We start from the raw sequence: 19,096 nt of genomic DNA on the forward strand, positions 1-19,096 counted from the left end.
TTTGTTCCTTTCAACTAATCCGCCACTTTTTTTTTTTCCTGACAGAGAGAGAAAGAATGACATCATTGAACGCATTGAAGAGAAACATCAGTGTCAACGTTCCCAGTGATTCCTCACCAGAGGCATCAACGCGCTCGCTGCTCTTATGAAACGTCCATGTATTCTATCCTTCATTCCACCGGAGTCTGTATAAAGTGCCAATCAGATTTCAGTGGTTTGAAGAGTAAGACACATGGAATTTGTCATCTGAAGAGAGCTTTGGCATAAAAGGAAAGAAAAAAAAATCTCATGATTAAGCGTTCTGATAGTTGCTGTGGGATGTTTTGTTTTCTTTTTTAATTTTTTTCTTGCTTTTTATTCAAATAAATGAGAATATCTGTGTGTGATATAAAGATTCGCCCGTGATTGTCCTTTGATGTCAATTTGGTGGTGAATGCAACAGTTCTGCACAAGCACCGACAGAGGACTTCTCCGCCTCCTTACCTGCATTGCGACAGCAGTTGAAAAACGCTGCACTGATTGCACTTTAGAGTTATTGCGGGATCACAGAGTGCTAGTGGCCCCACTTTATGTCTTTTGGACTGTCACTCACTGAGGTTGTTATGTCCTTACCCTGTCTTTCTGCCCTTGCTTCTCCAAGACATGGCAATTACATAATGACTCCTAAATTTCCACTTTGCCACATCCGCAGCAAACTCTTTGGAGCTTGTGCCAAGATGTATTTCTGTGTCTCTAAAGTCGCTGGATCCCGTAGCTTCACTCAGAGAACTCAGACATACATTCCCAGCATTGTATTAAGTCATTTATCACAAAGTAATGAACATCTTTTTTTTCTCTCTCTCTCTCTGAAGGATATAGTTTTCCCATCAGGTTTTTAACCAATTCACTGTGGGACAATTAACCTGCCTCATTAGCACGGGACATTTCCCAGATTCTATTCAAAGCCTTAATTATAGCTAAATGGGCAGCTGGAAGTAATTTGACAGCTACATTGAGCCCCAAGTCACCCAACTATAATTCTTCCACCCAATTAAGATGGAGGGAATGTAACGAATAAACTAACAAAACATCTTAGTGCAAGATCAGCAGTGATTTGCTCAGACTTGTACTGGGTAGCAGGGGTGTTATTCTCCTTTAATTATAGGCGATGACACTATAAATCTAATAACTGTCGTCAGTTTTAGCAGTAGAACATATCTGTCTCATGAACACGCAGGGAAAAAAAATATCTTTAAATCCACACCTACAAAAATGACTACAGTTGACTGATGAGTATTTCCCATTCTTGTAACAACAAATGATTAATTAAAGTCTGTACACATGTATTCCAATCATCTTGATCTTTCAACCATCCAAATCTTCCTACGTGACAATTGTAGTGTGAACCACACCAGTGATTACAGATCTTATTAGCCTATTGGTGTGAATAAATTAAGACTCATGACTGTTCTTGTAAGCAGGTAGAAATGACAAAGAGTCAAGCGGTTTAAGAAATGTTTAATAAAAGATTTGATGATTAGAGTACATTGAGTACCCCATCTCCTCACAGCCCCTGTGATGAACATATAATTATCCTCACTTCAGACACATAAGGTAATTTACCAGCTTGTTACAAAGACAAAGTAACCCACACATCACCCAGGCTTTAGGAAAATGTTATCGGCTTGCTCTGCAGACCTGTGAACGATCAACCTTCCTGCCTGGCCTCACATGGTAGAGAAACTTGTGGCTTTTTCCGATGCAGGTTTCTGCTGTCCTGAACACCTCAGTCTGCCGTTTACCTTCCTGTTAGGTGAAGTTATAACCAGAGGATTTAGTCCTGCATTCAATGTAAAGAATATAAGTCTGATATTAGTAAGGAACACATGGTTTTTCTAACAGTGAAGCCGTACAACCAAAGACCATTATCTACCCCAAAGAGGACCAAATACGGGATCACAAGAGTCACTACAACTTTCACATCTTGTTGCTCGGCTCGGTTGCTCCCACCACCTGCACCGCCCCCGCTGCTGCTGCTGCAAAGTCCTTTCACCTGCTGGCTGTGCTTTTAAAGAAAGACCAGGATAATCAGGCTCCCAAGGGTCACGAGGGCCATGGGCACCACATCTCTGCCCACTCGGGCTGCACCATTAGACTGTTTGGACAGAATTGCGCTTTTATGGCATCATTGGCCAAAACACAGCCATTGGAACCAAAGGAGAGCAGTATGGCTGCCGCGGTCACGCAGGTGCTCAGGGCCCAGAAGAGGAGAAGCACAAAGGACAGATAGTGGGATACGAAAGTGCAGACAGAAACCCAGTATGATCCGGGAAGTGCAATGCTCAAGCACTGGTAGGCGCTCAGAAGGATGGTGAGCCAGACTGAGAGGGCGCATGATGTCCTGTAAACTAAAAAAAAAAAAACACAGCTTTACAGCTTGTGTCACCAAAAACGTCGGCCAAATGGAAGGAGGCGAGCGTCTCCAGCAGACATCTAACGCCATCCACCAGCAGGTTGACGCAGGCCAGGTGCAGGACGGTTGCATCAGCTGCGAGGAGCCAATTCTCCCGATAGAGCAACAGGAGGAACGCGGTGAAATCCCACAACTGTGAGGGACAGATAGAGCATCCCACCAGCAAACACCCGTGACGGCGGTGAAAGAAAAAAACTACTGCAGAATGAGTCATGATAGGTGCACCAAGATGATCAGAAAAGTCAGAAAAATCCTTGGAGAGTGTTTTCACACGTACCTGAGAAAAAGTCAAAGCTTGTGAGATCCTAAGTGAACCTTGTAAATGACTCGCTGTGATCCCCTCTCTCTTGAAGCAGTCAGGTTGTTTGTGTCCTTATACTTGCAAACAGGTAATGACTGTTGGATCTATTTTGCATGGTCCATTGACTCTTCTTCCCTCAGCCTCCAATTACTTGAGATCAATTCTGATGGCTGCGTCTGCAGCCTCACTTGTGTTCAGACACACAGGATGACGCTGAAAGAAAAAAAAATTCAAGGTACAAAGAGCTAACCAGCAGGAACAAAAACGCTCTCAAAGACAAGCCCATATTTATTAGTCCCATGTTTATCAAAAAAAAGAATTAAAAATAATTTTTCAATGTCACTTTTTCACTGAGACTATCGTGCTCGATATGTTTTCTAACTACTGATCCTGTTTATGTTTTCTTATAAATCCCTTGACATTACTTTTCTATTTTTCACTTCTGCTATCAATTTTAAAAGCCACCATCTATTAAAGGAGTCCCTGTGCTGGTTAGCCAGATACCAACGCCACAGTGTCCTCCAGTGGAGAGAGATGAAACAAAATAAAAGCCAAGGGACGATCCTCTCAGTCTGCGCGATAGATCACCGGCACTTTTCATTCGTAAAGTGGGACATCGCATCCAATTTATGACTGTGTAACTCATCCAAAGCCATAAAAGTTCTAAAAATTGAATTAAACCTAAACTGGGAGGCTGTTGTATGGACAAATGGGTGTGTAGAGAACATGATTTAACTGCAGCATGTTCCACTGCAGAAAAGCAGGAATTAATATTAGGCTCATACTTCATAAGAACACGAGGTTTGTCCTCTATTGAAATTAAAAGCCCTTTTCATGAAATGTTCCAAATATGATCCAGAATTAAAATTGGTTACCCTTACAGTATGATGGATGGATGGAATTCTCTTGACTTTCTTGATTTCAGCTCATCTTTACAAATGAGTGAACTGGAGGAAAGTACAAACGGGTACCTCAGAATAATCAGTGGTTTGTAGATTTGATGAGTTTTGCTGTTGGACAGATTAACCAGCACAGTGATAGAAGTCAAAGCTGTTGCCCTCATCAGTAAAGGTGCAAAATGTTAGGAAGTGATATCGTTCTCAACTGACTTGAGTGAAAGGAAACATTCATTTTAAGACCTCAGACGGGATGTAAATGCACTCCACTGAGTGAAAATAGTCTTTAGTATCTTAAACAGCAGTATCAACTGTACATTCTGTGAATTCTTATTATACATGCAACATCATAGGCTTACTCTGTGCATGTATACATTTATTAATGTACATTTCAAGTCACATACATTCAAACAAGCACAGAAACTACGATTAATTCCAAGAAATTATCTATTTAAACATGACCTATGTAATATATATAGCTACGCTTCATCTCTGAGGACATTATTGTAACATAAGTAAGTCTTTAAAAAATAATAATGTTGTGCATACATAAGCGATAAAGTAAAAGAACTGTCATGGAAAGAGCTTTAAACTTACAATGTAGCACGTAGTACATGTTGCATCCCCCTGAGAAGGACAAGCTTGAACTTGCCATTTTAATTAGCTCTCTGAACATGTAAACATGTATAAAAACACACAAGGAAATGAAAAAAAAAAAAATCCTATGATGATTTATTCTGAGACATCCTCCCCAGAGGAAACAAGCCTTGCAAACAACAGCTTCTATCCGCTATCTGTATTTTGCACCTGAATAAAATAAAAAAAAAAAAAAACAAGAAGAATGGTCCAGCGTTGAGTAGATTTACTGGCACATTTACTATGTGCTGCTGTTGAGATTACCAGCAAGCCTAAGTGTGCATTTCAAACTTATCTTGAAGTGTGAGTCTGTACTGAGAGTTCCAGCATAAATGAATAATAGCTGATTGTCCCTATGCCCCCAATTAGTACAGACATGCATTGTTATATGGTTAATTGTCTTGTTCCTCTGCGTCTTTTAACATGCTCCCAGGACATGAAGGAGGAACGGAGCACACAATGAAGCACCAGCTGTGCATATGAAGGCCTCTTGATGGCTCATTCAAGGCATCATCAGGCTGATTTTACATCAACAATAACTGCACACTGTTGTCTCCACAGGGGTTGCTTCAATGTGTTTTTCAGCACCACGGGGGAATAGAATTAGAATATTTCCAAAGTGTGATGTGTGGTCTTTCTCTCAGTTGATGCTGAACAGTGACGTGCATTTAAATGACGAGAATTCCACTCAAGTTAAGGATTTACATAAGTAATTAATCAATATGACCATAAGCAGCTCACACCCTTTAAACAATGATTAATTATTTTGCAAAATTAAACGGTGGAAAAAATGTTGGGTTTTTTTTGTTTTGTTTTTCGGTGGATGAGAAAATATTTTTCTACTTAGTTTTTCAGTTGGAGAGAAAGTCAATGCCACAGTGTGAGGCGTATCTGAAAAACACACTGATTTGATTTTAAAAGTTTCTTACATGCTGTGATGCTCTGTCCAGTTATCCTGAGTTGATTTTATAGATGCTAGATTTTGTGTGCACACTTTTTCGGGGAATCATATCTTCGATAAAGAATCTTTATCTTGGAAGTATTTAAATTTTGGGTATGTGACTGGGACTTAAGTATGCAAAGCAGGCAAATAGTGTCTGGGAAAACATTCATAGCCAGCTATAATCCTTAAAGTTATTACCATCATTTATTTTTAATCAATTCAGATTACAGATGCTTCATATTGGCTTTATGAAAACATTTGAATACAGTGAGGACTTTGGATTTCGTCCCTCATCACCAGCAATAGGAGCTTGTTAATTAAAGATATCCTAATGTTAATTTGAACAGGAATAATACACAGAGCCCAAACTGTGTTAACACCCATACAGGTGCCTGCTGTTTGATTAAATGTGTTTATGCTGTGCTTGTCCTCTGAGACTTTCTAAGTTAGTTTTCTTAGTTGTGTTAATTTGCCAATATGTGGGCTGAGCAACGTAATCTCGGCCAATGGCCTTGAGGGGCATCGAGGATTATAAATTGTAGTTGCACAAGCTGTTCGGCTTTTAACTCACAACAGGCTTCAGTGGTTGTCTGTGACTTCAGGTGAGCATGATGGATGACACAATTACATTCACGGTATCTGTTTTTCTGTAATTTGATGTTGCCAACTTGGAAGATTTATGTCATACAGAGAGAGTTTGAACAGATCTGATTTTCTGTCTGCTTTTCAAATCCTGATCTGTGCAGGCTTTGTCGTCATGGATCTGTGTGTGACCATCAAAGGAGTGTCCTTCTTCTTGCAAACAGGTCTGGGCATCTTGGGGAACGCAGTGGTGCTGTTGGCATATGCCCATATCATTTACAGTGAGTCCAAGCTCCTTCCAGTGGACATGATCCTATGCCACCTGGCTCTAGCCAACCTGATGTTGTTACTGACCCGCTGTGTCCCTCAGACAATGACTGTGTTCGGGATGAAGGACCTGCTGAATGATCCTGGGTGTAAGGTGGTGATCTACGCCTACCGCATTGGCCGAGCTTTGTCAGTTTGCATCACCTGCATGCTCAGTGTGTTTCAGGCAGTGACTATTGCCCCTGCTGGACCTTGTCTGTCCAGATTAAAGCCTGCGCTTCCATCGCTGGTTCTCCCCACCTTTGCAGGACTGTGGTTCCTCAATATGGCCATTTGTATTGCAGCCCCCTTCTTCTCGATGGCTCCACGTAATGGCACTGTCCCAGCCTTTACCCTCAACCTGGGCTTCTGCCACGTGGACTTTCGAGACAGCCTGTCCTATGTGATTAACGGGGTGGCTGTATCTGGAAGAGATTTTGCCTTTGTTGCTCTGATGGTCGGCTCTAGTGGTTACATCCTGCTGCTTCTTCACCGCCACAGCAACCAGGTGAGAAGCATCCGTCGGCCTCAGGGCAGCGGGGCGGAGACCAGGGCAGCCAGAACAGTTCTGACCCTGGTTGTCCTTTATGTGGTCTTCTTTGGGATCGACAATGTCATCTGGATCTATATGCTGACAGTAGCAAAGGTGTCCCCAGTGGTAGCCGACATGAGGGTGTTCTTCTCGTCCTGCTACGCCTTTCTCAGTCCCTATTTTATCATTTCTACTAACAAGAAAGTCAAGGCGAAGATAGTGTGTGCAGCTGAGCAAGACCTGCCGTCAGTGGACACTCAAGAATCAAATGACAAATGACTCTGCCTCTATCTTGACTTGTTGTGCAGACTCACCTTTTTTTCCAAGACATTATCCTTTGAGTGCAATTTGGTTTTCTCAGTTAACAAATAACAGTTTTTTTAAGAATCAGTCATTGTTATAATTCTTTCAATCCACCAGTTAAACCAGTTGAAAAATTACTTCAAGGGAGTCCGTCTGCAAGTTATGCTTGGACAGTTGGCAGAAATTGACTTGCACAAATCCTGTTTTCTTCACTGCAACAATGATTGGGAATCATTACATTTTCATTACCTCCGATTGAACTGTCCTTATCTGCATGGAGAGCAGGTCTTCTTCTGGTGTTTGCCATCTTACAATGCAATTCTGCTGCAGTCCATGAATGAAAAATTAAAACCTGGTTCAAGAAAGTCTTTTATGTCAAAGTCCCAAATTACACAAAGCTACTCCTATTGAATGTGTCACCGTCTTTGAGCTTTACTTTCATCAGAAACTCGCTGTCTTTCTTAGTCTGACTGGAAGCGAAGAAAATGTTAGCCGTTCCTTTGCAGCCCCATCATTCTCTCTCTGCCTGCGGACTGTCATTTTGGGATATAGAATATACAGCTAAGGGTCAACAATGCCAAAGTAATATATAGCTCTTGGCAAACATCAAACTATTCCTTAGTCCTGCTCTGTGTGTGTAGCCTTGCATGTGTTTCCATGTATTTTGGAAGTTATTGCTGTGAGTAAATACATGTTGGTATGTTTTTTTTTACACCTTCATGTTTTATGTTGTTATTTTTATTTTTTCACATACAGAATCTGATCATTTTTTATTTTAAAGTAGGAGAGTGTAGGCAAATAGACGTGCTTATGTATATTTGTGAATTCTCACTTGCATTTTTGTGCAGCTATATTTTAATATACATGCAATGGGGTTTTACTTTGTATGATTATTATAACAGTTTGGGAGATCACTCAATTCCTTTTTCAGGTTTATTTGATTTCATCCTCCTTGTTAATATTTTGTAATAATACGAGATTGTAACAAATTTACCTGACTATAACCATTTCATCATCAAGTCAGTAATTCTTCTCCTGGGCAGTAATCTTAATCTTAAATAAAAGAAGAGTCGCGGAATCATAAACTTGACGTCCAGGGTAGATAGTAAGTGTTCCAACTATTTTGTGTAAATGTACTGCAGACCAGTAGGCACGGTTAAATAAAGTTGTGCTTATTTATCAAAATAACCTCTTGCACATGCTGATCCCTGATTGGTTAAAATGTGAAAGGCGTGTCAAATTTTGCCCTGATTTTTATCTTGCAGGAATTACTTTCCACTAAACAAGCTCGGAAGTTTAATAATTGAATTATTAATGTTTATGTATTGATGATTAAATAAAATATTGATTCCTCAGACAACGTTCTATCTGAAGAATTATCCGTAACGGCTGACCTGCTTACCTGTCAAACCTTACTCAGGGATTAAGCCAGTGTCAAACAAAACCCGGAAGAGAGACGCGGAAGAATGAGGTAAAAAAAAAAAAAAAAAAAAAAAGTAGTGAACAGTCGAAATAAACATCTGAGAAGGTTCCGCGAGAAAAGACTTTAAAATGTGAAATTTAAGCTCACCATGTCGCTGAAAACTCGCAGAAGAGGAAAAGTGAAGACTTTATTTTGGTCAAGGTTCTCCATTGTGGCCGCTGAAACGATGCAAACAGAGTGTTTAAGGAGTGTTGTGTGATGATCGCTGACAGTTTCTTCCACTGTGTGTCAGATTTACCGAGCTGCTTCTTTCCAGGTGAGTTATTTTGACCTCAGTTAGTGCTTATCTGTAAGCATGTGCCTGATTTTCCTGATGAATTTCATAGCAACCTCGCGATGTTAGCTCATTTCAGTATTTGATATCCTGTTTTGATCACTTTGCCTCTGACTGAACATTTTTCCCATCTGATTCTGCGCGTCTATGCAATTTTCTTTGTTTAGGGAACAAATCTGGATTTCTGCCCAGTCCTCCCTCTGTTTGCTGTGAAATGACCTGATCCGAGTTCACTGGGTTTGTTACCTGATGACAATGGCCCGAATAGCCTGGTATCAAGAGAAGGTAAGACCTCTCTATTCAGTGTAGTAGTGATTTACTAAGAACTAAATTTTTTTTAAAAAGGATTAATGATGTTCACCTCTGACACTCTGGGGTATTTGCTTCATGTTGTTGTGATGTCTTTCACTAGTTTGTTTGAGTTATAACAGTTTTAATAGACTGTGTTCATATCATATTTTTATGGTTTTTTACTGAGATTCTCGGCACATATCTTCTCTCACAGCTTTGAATTCACCCACCAAATTCCCAGATTTTAGTCAAGAGTAGTCATCTGTAACCTTTTCATTGCAGTTTTGGGTGTCCATCTGCTCGGCAGAGGAAAGACCGGCAGCATATCATTAAGACCACATCTGTCTTGACGGCACAAACTGAGATATAAAAATGGTTTATTTCCATGGTCTCTAAAACATCTGCTTGAAGCCTGAACTGGTTGTTCACCCAAATCTCAATCTGTTTTTTTTTTTTTTTTTTTTTTTTTTTTTTAATGTATTAAGCAACATTGCACTCTTTTTATATGCTGCCTTTACAGTTAGGCGCAATTAAGATAACATGGTGGTTCATAAAGTTGGTGAAAAATGCACTTCCCTAATAGAAAGAACTGGAGCTGTCAAAAAAATTACACCTACATATGAAGCAGATGTGCAAATAAAAAAAAAATAAAAAAAAAAAAGGAATTTAATGTATACATCACATATAGTGTTTCCTTTAGAGAAACATTATCAGTGTCTTGTTTGTGTTACAGATTGGGGCCTATGATCAACAAGTTTGGGAGAAATCACTGGAGAAGGCAGACTTAAATGTAAGATACTTAACTTTTTATGTTTGTGAACAAAGATTTGCATATTTGTGTTACAACTTGACACAAACCCAATTATCTCTGACCTTTCATGAAGGGTTTGGATAGCAAACCAAAGAAGACAGGTCACATTAAGCCAGACCTCATCGATGTTGACTTAGTAAGAGGTGAGTGACAACAAAAATGATCTATATATTGTTCACATCTGCTTAAGAAACAAAATACTGCATACCAGCTGGGGAATAAAAGTCATTACTAGCTTCACTTACCTGCAAAGTCACACAAGAGCGAATGAATAATAAAGACATTTTGAATGATAGGATCAGTGTGTAGAGAGAGAAATTCATAATAGTTTCAGGGAGATGTTGAAAAGAAAGTCTTTTTTATCCCTGCAGGATCAACATTTAGTAAAGCCAAACCAGAGAGTCCATGGACGGCTCTGACTCGGAAGGGCCTGGTCCGAGTGCTGCTGTTCCCGTTCTTCTTCCAGTGGTGGATCCATGTCACATCCAAATCTATCTCCTCATGCATACTCATGCTGTACTTCATGCAAGGTTTACCCACTTTTCCTTTTTCATGGAAATAACACAAAGCAATGTCCTATTAAAATGATCAAATACAGTTCAGATTCACTATGATTGCTGTTTTTTTTTTAATCAGACACATTTGTTTGTATAAATCAGTCTGTTCTTTCCAACAGTACAAACTGTTATCCTTAACTGCCTTTGCAACACAAAAGAGACCTCATTAGTAAGCATGAATTCTGGTATAATGTCTCCCCTACGAGACCGTTTTGTTTACTGTTGCCAAATGTTTTGCTCCCCTCAGTGGCATCAGCGGTGCTGTACTTGGAGGTCCCTGGGGCGAGCGCCAACGAGGTGTTTGGACCCATGTGTCTCATGCTGCTGCTGGGTACCGTGCACTGCCAGATTGTGTCGACTGAGTCCAGCCGGTGGCCCTCAGGCAGTCCAGCTGCCGGCAGCACCACCACCAGCCCCGGGCGCAGAAGGAGGTAATTTTTAAACTTGTTAGGCAGCGCACGTTTGTTTGCTTACTCACTATCACAGTGTTGGCTTGTGAAGTCCCACATTATGCAAAAAGATTTGACATGAGGCTACCTGTGCCTTCTAACGATTCGCTCATGATGATGTGTTTGACATTATTATTTATTTTCCATTTTTTTATTTGCATCCAGATATTGTCAACTTTTCCAACATTCACATTTCACTCCACATGAAAACACACAAAACAGAAAAATATGTTTTTATGGAACATTTTAGCAACAAGGCAATTTAAGGTGCTTTGCCTCCATACAGGAATAACAAAAAATGCAGTTCGACATATGTTGTTATTGAAAACAAAAAATGTTTTTTTTTAATGTTATAAAAGTAGAAAAAAATAATTCAATGACAATTAAAAATAAAGTGTTGGATATACACAATTTTACCATAGATACTGCCTCGCATGCTTTCACACCATCGGATTTTTTTAATGTTGGTCTACCATTTGTATCTATAGCATTGTATTTGTAGCTATAGCAGCCTCACCTCTTCTAGGAAGGCTTTCCACAAGGCCTAGTAGAGTGTTTCTGGCCATTTTTGACCATTCTTGCAGAAATGCATGAGTGAGATCAGACACTGATGTGGGACAAGAACACTCATTGTTTTCACCAATGTGACTGTCTGAATGCCTCAGTGCTTCACTTTACACACCTGTGACCTTACAAGTGATTGGAACACCTGAATTCAATGATTTGGATAGCTGAGCAAATAGTTTTGGCAATGTAATAGAAGTGATCACTAAACGTCAATCAGAAACCTTTTCAGCCTCATTTCAAAATGCCTCAGTTGGAGCTCGTTCCAAATGTTTGATTTTAGCGTCTGAAGCAGCTTCTGTAGCTAACGGCATGACAGACAGGATTTTGATTCACAATTTTTTTGCCATGACTTGGAAAAATCTTGTGCATGGATATAATTGCAAGATGTATTTGATATAATAAACAGAGATCAAGTAAACATTATTGCATTCATACGAGCAGTGAATGACTTTCAAGTCTGTGCCAAACTGAGCCAGAGACCACCAGCAAAACCTAACATCAACTGAATCATCACTTTAGTGAATTCTTTTAGTAACTGAACAGAAGAGGATAATAAAAAAAAACACACATGTAGTCCCAGTTCATTTAAAATATTTATATTTAAATCTGCACCATACTTAATTTTGAATGTGAGAGACTGAGCTGAAGCTGATGACGTTCATCGTATTATATATATATTATACTGTATTCCCACGCAGCTGTTTTTAACCGTCGCTGTTGTATCAGGGTTTTTTTTTTTTCCCCCTGACTTTAATTTCAAGTTTTTCTTCTTCAGGCCACGGAAAAGCAGAGGGTTGAAAAAATCTGAGGAGAAGACTGACAGCGGGGACACGGAGCTGCAGGGGCCCTGGCAGTTTGAAGAAAGCCAACGATCATACAGACAGGAGGAGGGGAGGGTACGGTCGCTCATCACTTTTGTCAGTCTTTTTAGTCAACAGGCGGATGTCGTGTGTCTGTGAGTTATAGTGGGAGGCCTCGGAGTCAAAATCCAATTTCTCAGCTGTAAAAGCAGTTTACAGAAATAGGAAATCCCTTCTGTTGGGGTGTAAGTTATGAACTGAGCTCGGCTTATTTCCTCAAGTCTTTTTACACGCTCTGTCTATAGACAAGCACATTTATTCTTAAATGAATTTCTTTTATTGTTGGTGACTACGTTATAGGAAAGGTACCAATGTTAGTCAGAAGATAGAATTAGTAACTTGGAAGTAATTTATAGAAATTACTTTAAATTGCATAAAAAAGGTAAAGGTTTATCAAATTATTCCATGTTTCTGAAAATATTTTTGAAATGTTTTGACATTTTCTGACAGAACAAAAGAAAATCGGGGTTTGGGGCATCAGACGAGCTTTCCAGCGAGGAAGAGGAAAGCGTACAGCCGGTGGAAATTATTCGATCACCAGCACTTCATGAGAGACGCCCCGCTAAAGACTGGCCAACATCTACACTAATGCCTTCTGTCAGGAAGAGAAACCTGAAGACGAGCCCCAAACCCACACCCAGGCCCCAGGTGAGCCTTCCTTAGTGGGGTTAAAGATAGAAGTGTGAGACACATTTTAGAGTTGCAGGCATTACAGAGCAAGCTTCTGCTTGCTCCAGAGATTCAGATCAGCTAAACAAAACACGTCACATTGTTCTGTGTGCAGGAAGGAGGCGGAACTCCCACTAAGGTGAAGCCACGTGAGGTGGATCGGCTCAGGCCAAACGTGGGCTCCCGTCCTGCCTCAGACACTGACGACACCATGTGGGAGGAGCTCCTCCAAGGACCAGACTCTCCCTCCACAGGAAGCAGTGACAGCGAGGAAAACGGGAGGTTCAACGCCGGGATCACGGCCCACCAGCAAACCACGGCTGTGAGCAGCGACGATGAAAGCCTGCAACAAGGAATCACTGGAGTGAGACTAAAAATCTGTTAAACTCTTCCTTCAGTGGTTTAGTCTTCAGACATGTTTTCCTAAGAAACTAATGATCTACTGATTTATGTGAAATGCTGCTTCAAATATTTGCAGTTCCATTAGTTGTCTGTGTTTTGTCCATAAAGGCAGGGATGTTGTAGAATTACACGCTACATCTGTACACGTTCTGAACAGGCTGTCATCTGTGGTGTTTGACTTTAGAGCCAGTTGTCCTGGCTGCAGGCATGTCATCCGTCCAAGGACCGTGTCAGCGCCATCATATGGGAGCAGGGCGAATGCAAGAAAGCAGACATGTCAGTGCTGGAGATCAGCGGGATCATCCTCACACGGGTATGCATGACACTCCTTACATATATCTACTGAATAACCTGTCATCAGAAAACATTGACAGCCGGAATGGTGGCAATGGTTCCATATGTGTGACAAGGTCATGCTGTTCACTGTGTTGATCCATCAGAAATGTATTAAAACCTCACAGTGGTGTAGTGGTTCGCCGTCTTGCCTCACAGGGTTTGTGTGTTTCCTCTTTTGTCAGTTGGTTTTCCAAAATGTGCTTTTATTGAGTGACTCAGATTGCTTGTAGGTGAGTGTGAGTGATTGCCCGTCTCTTTGTGTTGCTCCTGTGGTGGACTGTAAATACCCCGCATTTGCCAAATATAAGGGCTCCAGCCTCCAGTTCCCTGAACTTGGAAAAAGCTTAGAAATAACATAGTTATCAACAGCACCGCGTGTTGCCTGCCTCTAACTTGCGCTTCTTTTGTCCAGGTGAAGCTGGTGGAGCAGGGGATGGGTTACTTGGCCTTCGGTGGCCTCATGTCCGCCTCCCTGGCTCTGCTCCCCTTCGCCTTCCGTTTGGCTCAGCGTCTGGACGTGTCGAGCGTCGGCTCCCTCTCCCTCACGGAGCTGGTGGAAATGGCGGTGGGGCCACGTGATGCGCAGGCCTACGCCTTCTTCCTGTTGACCACCGTGCAGAGAGTCTGCCTCTCGGGGCTGTTCTTCTTCATGATGTGTGTGGCAGAGAGGACGTACAAACAGGCGAGTGGTAGCTTTGTAATCCTGTGAATCACTTAATAAGTTTGATCGGTTGACAACTGTTTTTGTAATGTCTTGAATATTGATCAAGGAAAATATCGACAAATCTGTCATCCCATCTATAATTTAGTATCAATCAATAGGACACTAATAAGCATCTGTGTTGTTAGAAGTTATCAAATTATCTTGATTATAGTGTCACAAGTATAGGCACTTCCAAACACCTGTAAAACATAGGTAATCTATTATAAAAATACAAAAGATGCACCAAAAAAATTCCCATTTGTCCTTCAGTAATGCTGATGTGTTTGTCATCTGTCCTTGTTCCATTATAGAGGCTCCTGTTTGCCAAGTACTTCAGCCACATCACATCAGCTCGCAAGGCCAAGAAATCAGAGATCCCTCATTTCAGGCTGAAGAAAGTACAGAACATAAAAATGTGGTTATCACTTCGCTCTTTTCTCAGGGTTTGTCATCTCCTTGTCCTTGATTGCTGCTTTGCCACTAGGGGGCTGTCATTGACTCTTCTTTCCAGGTAACTGTTTTCTGTTGACTCGCTCATTGCAGAGACGAGGCCCGCAGCGATCCGTTGACGTCATTGTTTCCACTATCTTCCTTTTGGCACTTTCCATTTCATTCATCATCTGCGCCCAGGTCAGTCATAATGGAGTCCGTCCTCTCAGTGTGGTGAGCACAGAAAAATGCTGTGCAAGAAGTGTAATAATGAAGAAACAGGGAAAAAGAACATTTTATTTGATCTGTTAAATGCTAATAAATCCTGATTTTCAAAATAAAATGCTAAAGACTACTTAATCTTGCCACTGTTGCTCCACTCCAGCTTCTGCACAGCCACCAGACATTCCTCCAGTCGCTGACGAATTGGGAGCTGATGGTGTGGGCCTCCTCCCTCGTCCTCTTTTTGTTACGACTAGCCACGCTGGGCTCAGAGACCAACTGCAAATACAGCAACTCCTCCGTGCTCCTCACCGAGCAGGTGAAGCCTCCAGGCCGCGCGTCCCTGTCTTATGGATTCAGCCAGTTTATATGTGATATCCTGGAATTAATACCAGGTCTGGCGTTTACACTCTAATTTGTAAAATTGTTGTTCGCAGATAAATTTATATCTCAAGATGGAGAAAAAACCCAATAAAAAAGAGGAGCTCAGTATTGTGAACAATGTTTTGAAACTCGCTACAAAACTGATGAAGGTAAGTATGATTTTTGACTATTTCAGATTCTTGATTTCCAGTTGACAGTGAAACAATGTCCAATGTCCATGTGTTTTTATCATGACTTGGAAGCTTTTGTGGCATTTCAATCTCAGATGTGAGCAAAAATACAATTTGTGTCACCAACTGTGCATATTATAACATATAGCCTAATTGTCCAGATAGATTTAAAGGTGCTGTAGGCAGGATTCAGCATCTCCGCCATCTAAGCAAGATGGCGATTTGACCCATCTAAGATGGCTATTTGAAACCCAGCACAGCCAATCCTGTCCTGTTTTCTCTGAAATCACACCCTCACGCAAGTTAAGCCCCTCCCACAAGAACGTGTGACGAAGCCCCTCGACCAATCACGGTTAGAGCCTCAGGGGCTCTTCTTATTGGTCAAAGATACCTGGAGCTGTCTAGATTCCTTTTCAGCTCAGAACAGAGACAGATGGAAACGCTGCGGACTCACGGTAGTGCAATTATACTACACTCCTTAAGGATTATCAACGGATACTCTAACATTTAATCCAAAGAAAACACAGAAAAATTAGCACTGACTAGCAAAATCCTGCCTACAGCGCCTTTAAGTTAAATTTTAAGACAAATACAAACACACAGGAAGCATGTCTGTGTGGTGTTTTCTCCTGGCCATGTTGAAAACAGATGCATGGTATTAGAGTTTTATGCACAGGTGACAGACACACTTTTCACTTTGTGTCCAATTGGGAAACTCATTCACTCAAATCTGATCATCTCTGATCGATGACGACTTTATGTCAAGAAATAAAAAGTAGTTGTATCGTGTTTGGATTATGAATTTATGAGTTTTTGATGCTGTTTGTTCTCCCCTCAGGAGCTGGATACTCCTTTCAGATTGCTTGGTTTAACAGTGAACCCTCTGATCTATAACATCACCAGAGTGGTCATCCTGTCTGCAGTGTCCGCAGTGGTCAGCGACCTGCTTGGGTTCAACATCAGAGTGAGTAAAATCATCATGGGGAAAAAAAAAAAAAAAAAAAAAAATCTGCTTCTTGGTTTCTGTGATCATGCTGGAAAAATCACAAAGCAAAGCTTCTGAGAGGCGCTCTGCACACACAGGATAGTTTTGGCTGATACTTGGGGAAAACAAGCCTGGGTATTTACCTCCCACTGGATGTCAAAACAGTCTTCATCATGGGAACTATTACTGTGCTTCAGTTCAGGCATTTGAAAAATCTCTCACTTTCTTTCACTAACAACTTACTCTGCGGTAGCAGAGCGCCCTCTAAATGCAGAACTAAGTATAGATTATAACTGCATATCGCCCTCGGGAAGCACACAAGAATACCTCAGACACCCTCTGGCTATGTTTGAGCCCATCTGGCAGACAAGCTGGCAGAATGCATACAGAAAGATAAAGGACATTTATATCACGGTTTCCCATAGTTTCTATAAAATATGCAAGGTTATTGTAATGGGTGCTTACATTAAATAGAGCACTTGTGCCACAAAACGCTTTAGCTATGAGTAGATTGGTCATGAGTGGCATCATATAAATGGTTTTATGTAAAAAGAATGAATTACATGCATGTAACTTTTGTGTCTTAGTGGGTCGACAATTACTGGAGAAGATAAAGCTGAACTGGCGTCTTTCAGACAGACGGTGGACTGGCAGGATGCTAAAGAGTCAATTTATTAAACTGCTAAACTGCCATTCCTATGAAGCTATTTTGGTAGAGATGAGTGACTAAAGTCAAGTTATTTTTAAGCAGGTTAGTTAAAGAATCAGGTTTGGTCTCGGTGTCGAATGTTGGGGAAGGAAGGCAGAAAAGGCATCTAGTGTGAAACATGACTGACTATACGCTGTGAAATCTAATGATTTGCTGTTGCAGTCACTAAAAAGGAGCAGTCAAAAAGTGACACCAATGAAGCTATTTAGTCTGTTTTCCCTTCTGCATGTAATACTCTTAATGCCTATGCAGTAACTAAACAACTGCAGACTGCAAAGTTCAAAATTGGATGCATCGTCATGAAGTTATTTCTTTTTACCAGTGAATTTAAGAGATAGTGTTGATGGTGAATCTTTGGAGATTTTTATATAGATAGATTTTTTTTTAACACGTGAAAAGCCCCTGTGAAGTATTTGCCCACAGTATTGCAAGTTTTTTTTTTTTTTTTAAGAAATTAATTTAATTTCTCTCCTTCTTAATTTTCAGCTGTGGAAAATCAAGTCTTAATGTGAAAAGAAGACGAACAGCAGTCACACACTGGACACAAGATACTGCTGGCCATCTGCTGCAGACAGTCACTGCGCTATGAAGTGTGCAAACCTACTGATTGAGTATTTTGTGGAAACGTCTTTCTGGATTGTGTCGGTCCTTCACAAGCCCGAGAAGCTCTGACAATCACTGACTGGCAGCACAGCTGACTTGGCAACGCACAGTTTCCATCAGCTGCATTACTGACCCAGTGCCTCACCTGCGACCTGCGAATGTCCTTCTGCAACCGGTTAAAAATAGCAACTTCATTGCCACAGTACTTTTTTTTTGTTTTGTTTGTAACGGGTGTTTATTCCCAGGCTGGTCTGTAACCTCTGCACACTCGTTATTCACTGCGTTGTGTTGGATGTGATGTTTCTGACCGAAGGCTCAGACAAACCACTGCAGCAACTGGTTGACATTTATTCCGTGCATCTGCTCTCAGCCGGACTCCCCGCGAACTGTTGAATTGACAAAATAAAATAAATCTTTTGCACATGCAGCAGACAAAGCAAGCCGAAAATCTCTTGTAGGCAGGTAGACAGACACACAACACCTTTTTTTTTTAAACACAACGCTACATATTAAAAAAAAAAAAAAGGCAAGGGAAAACACTCCCACTTGCACTCTACACCATTCACACGATATAAATCATAAAATAAAAGTTAAAATGTTACAGCAAAATTAACACACACCTGCTCTCAGCCGGACTCCCGCGCGCTAAGAGCCGCGCTGCATGACGGTGACCATGGAGCGATTTCTTAAAGGGACAGTACAGGTGCGTGTAGAGCAATAAAAGAACGTGCACAGACTGAGAGCAACAACAGCTCTCACAATTAATCTGGATTTGGTGGAATTTCATAACAATAAAAAAAAAACAACTATTGACATTATTAATCCGGTTACATGTTGTATCCAAATGTACAAATATACAGACATGTGGACACACAAGGCATTGTACATAATTTCTTCATTTTGTATTCACTATCTTATGAAAACCAGTGTGCTGTCTAAAGCCGATGAATCTAAAGAGGGTGACTACATGTTTCCATTAAATCGGATTTCAAACTTTTTTTTTTACTATTTATCAAGGAGGATTGTGGTTGTTTAATTTGCTTTATTTATTCGTGGGATCTATTTTAGCACTTGCTCTTCGAGTTTTAATTAAATCAAATGGATCTGTTACCACCAAGTATCTGTACCTTTTTGCATTGGGGACCACTGTCATCAAAATAGCTATGCAAAAATGGCTGGTTATGTTAATTTGAAAATATGTGAAAGAGATGAATAAAACGGTTTTTATTGTTGATTGCATT

At 40.8% G+C, this 19,096-nt stretch overlaps 3 protein-coding genes across 3 annotated transcripts; 2 read left to right on the top strand and 1 right to left on the bottom strand.

The window, feature by feature from the left end:
• Nucleotides 1-1,706: 1,706 nt before the first annotated feature.
• Nucleotides 1,707-2,607, bottom strand: LOC115388814 (olfactory receptor class A-like protein 1). Its single transcript, XM_075410417.1, is given in 5 exon segments — nt 1,707-1,840; nt 1,843-2,142; nt 2,145-2,388; nt 2,391-2,577; nt 2,579-2,607. Coding segments are annotated over 5 exon segments (894 nt in total).
• A 3,378-nt stretch (nt 2,608-5,985) lies between these two features.
• ora1 (olfactory receptor class A related 1) lies at nt 5,986-6,927 on the top strand. Its single transcript, XM_030092257.1, has one exon. The coding sequence runs from the start codon at nt 5,986-5,988 to the stop codon at nt 6,925-6,927; it is 942 nt and encodes a 313-aa protein (XP_029948117.1).
• Nucleotides 6,928-8,447: 1,520 nt separating this feature from the next.
• Nucleotides 8,448-19,094, top strand: phtf1 (putative homeodomain transcription factor 1). The gene is made up of 17 exons (XM_030091467.1): nt 8,448-8,690; nt 8,876-8,993; nt 9,733-9,789; nt 9,884-9,953; nt 10,182-10,340; nt 10,615-10,798; nt 12,159-12,279; nt 12,694-12,891; nt 13,028-13,276; nt 13,499-13,627; nt 14,063-14,332; nt 14,665-14,796; nt 14,897-14,983; nt 15,168-15,323; nt 15,442-15,537; nt 16,397-16,522; nt 17,739-19,094. Exons 2-17 carry the CDS (start codon nt 8,958-8,960, stop codon nt 17,757-17,759), a joined length of 2,091 nt encoding a protein of 696 aa, XP_029947327.1. The 5' UTR covers nt 8,448-8,690; nt 8,876-8,957; the 3' UTR covers nt 17,760-19,094.
• The last annotated feature ends 2 nt before the right edge of the window (nt 19,095-19,096 follow it).

The sequence above is a fragment of the Salarias fasciatus genome, chromosome 5 (assembly GCF_902148845.1).
Source record: "Salarias fasciatus chromosome 5, fSalaFa1.1, whole genome shotgun sequence".
Lineage (NCBI taxonomy): Eukaryota > Metazoa > Chordata > Actinopteri > Blenniiformes > Blenniidae > Salarias > Salarias fasciatus.